The sequence below is a fragment of the Lactuca serriola genome, chromosome 3 (genome assembly GCF_051521515.1).
Source record: "Lactuca serriola cultivar US96UC23 chromosome 3, Lser_US96UC23_V15, whole genome shotgun sequence".
Classification (NCBI taxonomy): Eukaryota; Viridiplantae; Streptophyta; class Magnoliopsida; order Asterales; family Asteraceae; genus Lactuca; species Lactuca serriola.
The window spans coordinates 18,250,744-18,259,361 of NC_136410.1; the positions used below are offsets into that span (position 1 = coordinate 18,250,744).

Sequence of the window (8,618 nt, forward strand, 5' to 3'; positions counted from 1 at the left end):
AGCTATCAAGAGAACAAGTTGAATATACTCTGATCTCTATCTTCAACGTGTACTTCGAAGTCACCAAAGCCAATTCTAAAGTTGACATGATATCTACCAAATTTGCCTTGCTTGATTTGAAACATGATTTAGTGATTAAATCTCTTTCTGAGGTCAAGGTTGTTGTTCCTTCGAAACTTAACCGAGATAATGTCGCCAAATACAATTCTAAAGTTGACATGGTCTCTACCAAATTCGCCTCACTTGATTCGAAAATCGATTTAATGATTGAATCTCTTCCTGAGGTGAAGGTTGTTGCTCCTTCGGAACTTGACCGAGCAACCAAATCGATCAAATTATTTCTCTTTGTTTGAAACAAACTTTAGAAGAATTCGAGGAACGATACAAATACAATCTCGATCATCGCATATCCACCACTTCTACAATGTTAAAGATCCTTGATGTCATGATTTCGGCTACCAATAAGCTTATCAAGAAAACCCATGTTCATCATGAAAAACAATCCAACGATTAAAGGAGGAGATCAAGCATAAATATGAGATGAATATGAGTATGCAAGAAGTTCTCATCAGGTCATTCGATCAACTCTACATTTTATGGATACTCTCTGAACCACAAGTTTGATGAACTTCTGATAATCATGGAGGAAACCTTTGATACTTTCAAAGACCTAGCTCAAACTGTAGATGACTATGATAATCTTTCCAAGTAAATCAACATTAGCTTCTAAAGGGTGTTTAAACGATTAGATTATTTGAAAATATATTATTTGCTTGTATCGGAGGTAGGGCCTTCCCATGCAAGAGGGGAAAAAGAAGTTAGTTTAGTTGAAGCCTATCTCAAAATATGAGCTTCAAGATGAAACAACTAATAAAGAAATAGTTGAAGTAAAAGTTGAAATAGAAAATAAGTTTGATGAAAAAGATCGGGTGAGTAATGCAATCCTTTGACTTCAAGCCATCAAGGAACAACCTTCCATTAAAAATCCTCTCAGAAAAAGAAAAAAAAGAAATGGACTTCTGTCTGTTGGCCTTCCAATTTAGCAGAAGCATTTAAAAGGAATAGAGAAATGGTTATGTTAAAAACAAAGCAAACAACTAATGTTTTCTGAGCCTCTTACTCAATGCCTCCTCCTATTCCTGCTCCGATGATTGTTCCAGTTGATGAAGGTTCTCCCATCAGGAAACCTAATGAGATTCTTTAAGATCCTTTGGTTCCTCCTCCTTCCGAGATGATCATCACATACACCGGTCAACAAATCATCTCCTTTTTCTCTACTCAAGAAGATCCAATCAAAGACAAAGGGAAAAGGATCGCAATTGAATCAGAAAGCCCGATGAAGTCATCTAAAAAGTCTGAGGGATGGTCTAAAGAATAAATTCAACAAGCTCTTGAAGAAAGCATTCAGATTCAATCGTTAAAAGATAATCCTAATCCAATGTTGGGCATTTCCCATTTTTCCGAGAAGGAATTTTGCATGACATCAATTTTGTGCCCTTCATGAGTTTTTCCCTTCCAGCCAATGATTCATACCAACTTGACTTACCAATCTCTCCTCATGGACGTTTTTATGTCAAGTACGCACCATTTCATCAGGCCAATGATCCACAAATTATCATCCGAACTGAATGTGAGAGGTTGAGAACCTTCTATTCTACAAATGCACAGCCTCAAAAGGAAGTATAGTCTCGGAAAAGAATTACAAAGTTTGTTGGATATGGTAAAAAGGTTCAAAGCAAGTTTGATTTCGACTGTCTTCTCTACAAATACTTTGTGTCTCAGATTAAAGAAGCCACCATTACAATCACTGATGTGGATTTTCCTTCGATCAATCTAAACGACATTCTCACCATTATTGTTCATCTCAAAGATCGACAGTCAAATGAATCTAGCATAGGAGCATTCAACACTGCTATCAGCTTCCTGAAAGACTACATCTCTAAGTACTGTAGAGCCGATGTGGAATTTGCTCACTTGTTCAGAACTGAGAATCTATTGGCAAGAAATAGCACTGAGCTTCCTGAAGCACAAATACTAACCAAAGGCCCCATTAAAGAACCTGAATTCGGATTTGTCTATCTGAAGAAAAAGATAAACCAAAAAGAATTTTCATGAGTTCTTGACAAACAACTTGTCCCAACCAAGATTCTTCAAAAAATCATCACTAATGTTGCCAAGAGTGAATCATCGGAACACATCAAGAAGAAAGCAACTCCAATGGTACATCGAGTTCCGAAGATGGCTCCACAGTGCTTATATGTTCGTCTTCAATGAAGCAAAGTAAATAGTCAAAGATTGCTAAGGTCACTTAGGGGAGATTGTTAGAACATGAAAAAGTGATCCTTATGCAATCCAAGATACAACATGTCCGAAATAGAGAATATGTCTGAGGTGAAGAGGTTTCAAAGTGAAGACTCAGTTCGAGATTAACTTTTATTTGAAAGTATTTTGAGTCTATAATGCATTTAATGTATCAAGTACTATTTTTTATTGTTCTGAATGTCTTTTAGTACAGTATATGACACAAGATCACCAACAACGGTTGTGTCAGCCTGTTGATCTTCAGTCCTCCTCAGTCCATGTGCACTTTTCTCTGTAATTGTCTTTTAGTGACTCATTGTCAATATAAGGAGTTGTCAATCTTTATAACAAGTGTCCACCTTTTTCACTATCATCAAATCAAAAAATCATTCAATCAGTCAATTCTCTCTTACATTCTTCTTGTTCTTATTTGCTTTACATTGTTCATACTTAATACTATTTTATATTGAGCACTATGTTGAGTTAATCATTTTCGATACAAGACTGAAACCATATTACAAGCAATCATTGATTAAGTTAATTCAAGTTTTGAGTTTTCCAATCTTGTCCGTGCAAATCCTTACATTCACAGAGTGGGGACTAAGGGTGGGGGTGGGGTTGAGGTTAGGTGGTAGTTTGTTTTAGCTTTTCTGTTTAATTATTGTAATAAAAAATGAAAAATAAAATTGTAAAGGGGTGAATCCACCATTTTAAATATTTAAAAAAAATTAGATCAAAAATGCAACAAAATGAATGTTTTTGACAAGTAGTTATAGTCCAAAACTTTTTAGATCAAAGTGATAATTTTCAACTAAACGTGATTTTTACAATTTTATCAAAATTAAATCGATTAATAACTCTTAAATAAACATATCACTTTCACCATAACAACACCACATATCGTGGCCGTCTTCATCCCACTTAACACCCACCTATGTATCATCCCCACCACCATCTCGCCACCTCAATTAGATGAGATTGTATTGAATCATCTACTGCACACACTAAGCCCAAATCTCTAATTCATGATTTTATCTGTCTCCGAGGATTTGCTTCTTAGAACATCATCATTGTTACTGATAGTTTGAGATATAAGAAAATTGTGTCGTTCTCTAACAGATTTAAGAAAGTTGTGTCATTTGTAATCCTTAATATCCCATTATGACTTATGAGTTTCTTCATGCGTGTAATAGATTAAAGAAAACGGCGTCATACTATGAAAAAAAAAATGCTTTTAGAATTATATAAATACATGTACGTAATTATAATAACGGTTTTCGTACTTTACTTATTTTCTAAACCTTACATAATTTCATTCATGGTCCTCAAAATATTTATATGTGATCTTTCAAAAGCCACGTACTAAGCAACAAACGCGTACTCATTAGTCATTTCCATACATGCTAACTGCTCTTTGATAAATGATATTCCCAAATCCTATGGCATCTAATTTAATCAGTTTTCTAAAACATATAAATAAAGTAACATGAATGATAAATATTGTAAAAAGGTAATAGATTTATTTTAGGGATTTTCTAATATGTGTCCTAAGAGTACATATAAGAAGTATTAATTAATGACAAATATTATCATAATTAAATATAAAATATATTAATTATAAGGAATATTACCATAATTATATGTGAAATGCATTAATAATTTTCATAATAAATTTATTTTGAATTTAATTATGGTAATATTTTTTATAATTAATACTTCTTATATGTGTCATATCCCTTTATTTTATGTATATAAAAAACATTGATTAAAAAATTGTTATTAATGGATAATAAAATATTCGTTTTTTTTTCACAAAATAATAGTTTTTTTTTGTACAAAGTTGTACATGTTTACTTTTTGATATCCTTTTTTTAACATGCAGTGTTTTATGAAAAAAAAAAAAAAAAAAAAAAAAAGGAAACAAAAACAAAAACAAATAACTGCTCGCCTAATTACTACATTAACTTTGAAAAAAAAACCGAAAAAAATAGTTTCCAAACGAAACCTAAAATGATTTAGTGACAAATATGTCATGTTAGTTAATTTAGTGTACAAAAACATAACCTCACAGTTAAATATACCTCGTGTCATAAAATAGACACATCATCAACTAATGATAATCAATCAAACCGGTCACAATCGATTTTTCACATCTGAAGTTTAAGTTTCGAACGAGTAAAAATGTTTAACGACGAAAAAGACCCTTTTCGTATTTTAAAGATAAAAATAAAAATAACCATAAAAGAAAATTTTTTTTTCGAGCACTTTGTAACTAATTATATTGACGTGAAGCAAAAATGTTAACAAGTAATTTATGAGTTATTTATCTCAAGTAGCAGATCTAATAAAATTAGAAGATGAATAAAAATAGCAAGTTGGCGATGGCTTTGAAGATTATGTAGATAGTTTAAAAGAGTAGTTACCAACGCACGGTGTAGCACGTGATACGTAAACAAGTTCATGTCCACCACCTCCGCATTTGTATATTTATAACTCCTCTATCATAATTACTTTTAGCAATTATTATTTTTGTATAGGTCCCAACATTTAAATGTTAGGGTCACTTCTTAACATATTAAGTTGTCTGTTATCGATTCTTTTTTTTTTATCAAATTTGTATATATACTAAGCAATTTGTTTGGACCTCATTGATTCAAAGGATACGAAATGCCATAAAAAAGTATTAGTGGTTTCTTGTTAAACATGAGAAAGAAAGTTGGCTATTGATCCTATCGCTTTCGGGTGCAGAGTTGTTGATTATGTTCACTTTGAGATAGGAATCATTGAACGAGTCTTGATATTTGAAAAATGAGTATATAAAAACGTTGTAGTTTTCATAGATTTTTATGTGAAAGTAACTATATTTAGAAGAATTGAGAGAATAAAAAAGCATACATATGGGGAAACATCGGCGGAAAATTGTGGTTGGATAGCTGAAAAAACATAATATAAACACCGTCAATTGTTTTCATAGTTGTTATGTGAAAGTAACTGTTCTTAACATAACTGAGAGAATTAAAAATTAAAAATAAATAAATAAAGAGACAACGAATGAAACGTAGTATAAAAACGGTCATTTTTTTTAGGTTTTAATGTGAAAGTAAGAGGTATCAAAGAAGTCAAGAACAAGTTAGAAAACATATAAGTGTGATATCAAACTAAAAGAACTAAAACTCTTTTTAGAATAACTAGAAAATTTTTAAAAAGAGACATGGAGAAACACATAAGCAGTAAATTATTAACGGATTCTGTATTTGCAAAATCTAATTTACCAATTATATATTTATACTAAGCGGTAAATTATTAGTCACATAATTGTCTCTAAATACTATATAAATATATGATTTATAGGCTAGGTATATTTTAATCAAAATACAAAAATAGAAAGCAATAAACTTTAATGGTTTTTTATATCAAACTTTTTTTTTTTTGCTAATTAATTTGGATCCCGTGTTTAATCTCTCCATCTTTCGATGCGGTTTTACCACGACTATGAGTGGACGAATTGTCACGTTACCTTCTCCATTCCAACATGTTTTCAATTTTTCAATATATATTTACTCCATTCAAGAAATATACAAAATCTATTTTGAAAATATATTTTTAATAATTTATTAATTTGTTAAAAAAAAAAAAACATAGAGTTTTTTTTATCTCAAATAATCGACTGATTGTGGTAAGGTAACAGACGAAATTAATGTGTTGGCTGGTTTGGGAACATTTGTTAATGGAGCAGTGGCTGAGGAATCTTAGAAGCTAGATATATACCTGCATATGTATAATAATGGTATGTATGTATGAAACTACGAATGAATCCAATCTATATATCGTCATTCTCAATTTCCAATTTCATTACATAATTAAATCATCCCAACAACCTTCACTCATCAATCATCATCACCTTCAAATACAATATTACACAATTCATTGTCGATGATTATTTGTATCGTTCAGATTAAAGAAGCAAGAATATAAAGCAGATGTTGATTGAGAGGACATGACAGTTTTTATTTGGAGTTTTCACTGATGAAAGTTAGATGACACACGAATTAATTAAACATTATAGTAAATGATTACACACAATCGTCTCCATCTTCGAGCAGATTCAGGTACTCACAGTAGAGCTTTTCTAGCATTTGGGTCTCGTCGTCATTGGATATGAGTAAATCACAGGCATCCATTGGTAAATCCTGATGATGATCATGGTGAGCGTCCATGGTTGCTGCAACTTCCATCTCAAACAATGGCGTCCAGTTTGGCCATGAGAAGTCTGTCGCAAGTAAATCGGTTTCTCCTTGGTCACTTGTGGTTGTGGAGCTCGATGATGCACCACCGCTCATCACTACGCTATCGAAACTGTGATTCTTTCTCAAAGTCAACGATGCGGATTGAGATGACGAAGACGACGAAGCAGCAGGATGAGAAATGATTTCTTTAGGTTTCTCTGTGATTTTGGATTTCGTTGACTTCTGATTCGTTTTTCGCTTTTTCTTCGGCTTTTTGTTGTTATTGGAAAAGTCCTCCTGGTTCTCGTCTCCGTCAACGTCGCCGCCGCGCAATTTCCGTTTAAGATGCGAGTTCCAGTGGTTTTTAATCTCATTGTCAGTTCGACCTGGAAGTTCGGTGGCTATGAAAGACCACCGGTTGCCATGGACAGAATGGAGCCGGACGATGATGTCATTCTCATCGTCGGTGAAGTTTCCTCTCTTGATACCTGGCCGGAGGTAATTCATCCATCTCAGCCTGCAACTCTTTCCACATCTAAGTAATCCTGGATCCATTAAAACAAATTAGCAAACATTAGTTAATTAACCATCATCATCACATCAATCTTCTTCAATCCATCAAACAGTAAACGCTAGCTATTCAACTCATTTCGTCTAATTAAATACCAAATTTGAATATCCTAGATTCGAATCGGTGTTAATATAAACTTTCAACCGGAGCTTGATTGTGCTTCTGATTATTGAATGTACATATAAAGTGAGTATAAAACTACATGTACATACCAGCTTTAGAAGGCAACGAACGCCATTGACCTTCACCATGGGTGTGAATGTGCTGTGTGAGGAGCTTATCTTCTTCATCAGACCATGCTCCTCTGTGTAAACCCACCTTTGCACAACAGGGTGCTCTTCCCATTTTTCACACACAAACACACTCAAGTGTGTGTGTTTGATAGAGAGACCCAGAGAGAGAGAAAGTGGGAGGAGGAGGAGGAGGAGGATATGGTGTGTGTAATGCATAGGAGACCACGGCAATCGGTGGCCTTTTAAATAGCATTTCAGATTTCAGAATAATGTCACGTTTTTTTGGGAAATTTACAAGGCCTTATCAAATTTTTGAAAACTGACATACACTTTTGAATGTTACAAAATTGGCCCTTCATGTGTGATATGTAGCAGTTACCACACTACGCGCCTTTAAAAAAAGTTAAAAACAATACAAAATATGACGACATATTATTGAAGTCTGAACTCTCGATAAACAAAAGAGTAAATTACACAAATGGTCCATATCATTTGGGGTAATTTGTACGTTTGGTCCCTAATTTATTTTTTTAACTTGGAAAGTCCCTACTGTTTGTTTTTGTTACGCGTTTGGTCCCTACTGTTTGTTTTTGTTACACGCTTGGTCTATGTCTTACCTAAAAAGACTATTATTTAAATAGGAAAAAAAATGGTAGGATATGTAAAGTAAGGTGATTGAGGTGGGGTTGGGGTGTGTTTATTTAAATAAATTAAAAAATCAAGGGAAAAATAAATTTTTTAGGTAAGACATGGACCAAACGCGTAACAAAAACAAACAGTAGGAACCTTCCGAGTTAAAAAAATAAGTTAGGGACCAAACGCGTAAATTACCCTAAACCATAGGGACCATTCATGTAATTTACTCTAAAAAAAGAAAGTTTCTTATAACAAATTATTCGACAGATAATAATAATTTAGAAATATCAAAACCGAACATGGAAATAGTGTCTTATATAATAATAATAATAAAATCTTTCTTTGATTTGTGAAAACCAAAGTTTTAAATAACGTTAGGCGTGACTTTCACGATAATATTAAGCATCAAGCTTTTACGAGCTATGACAAATCATGTTTTTTGTAAAGTGTAACTTAAAACAAAAAATTTATGTATAATTAATAATTCTATATATTTTTTCTAATATTATTTTTTTGGTAAAATGTGACGTAAAATAGGAATCTTGAAGTTAACATGACAAACGAGCTTTTCTTAAAACCAATTATGTGCCCCACATAGCTACATAAGCTTCTAGTATGTTAACTGTTATATAACGTCATGAAAAGGCAAAA

At 32.7% G+C, this 8,618-nt stretch overlaps 1 protein-coding gene across 1 annotated transcript; it reads right to left on the reverse strand.

The window, feature by feature from the left end:
* Positions 1-6,228: 6,228 nt before the first annotated feature.
* On the reverse strand, positions 6,229-7,558 carry LOC145091589 (uncharacterized). Its single transcript, XM_079029339.1, has 2 exons — positions 7,311-7,558; positions 6,229-7,072 (listed from the first exon to the last, which is right to left on the reverse strand). Exons 1-2 carry the CDS (start codon positions 7,441-7,443, stop codon positions 6,375-6,377), a joined length of 831 nt encoding a protein of 276 aa, XP_078885465.1. The 5' UTR covers positions 7,444-7,558; the 3' UTR covers positions 6,229-6,374.
* Between the last annotated feature and the right edge of the window lie 1,060 nt (positions 7,559-8,618).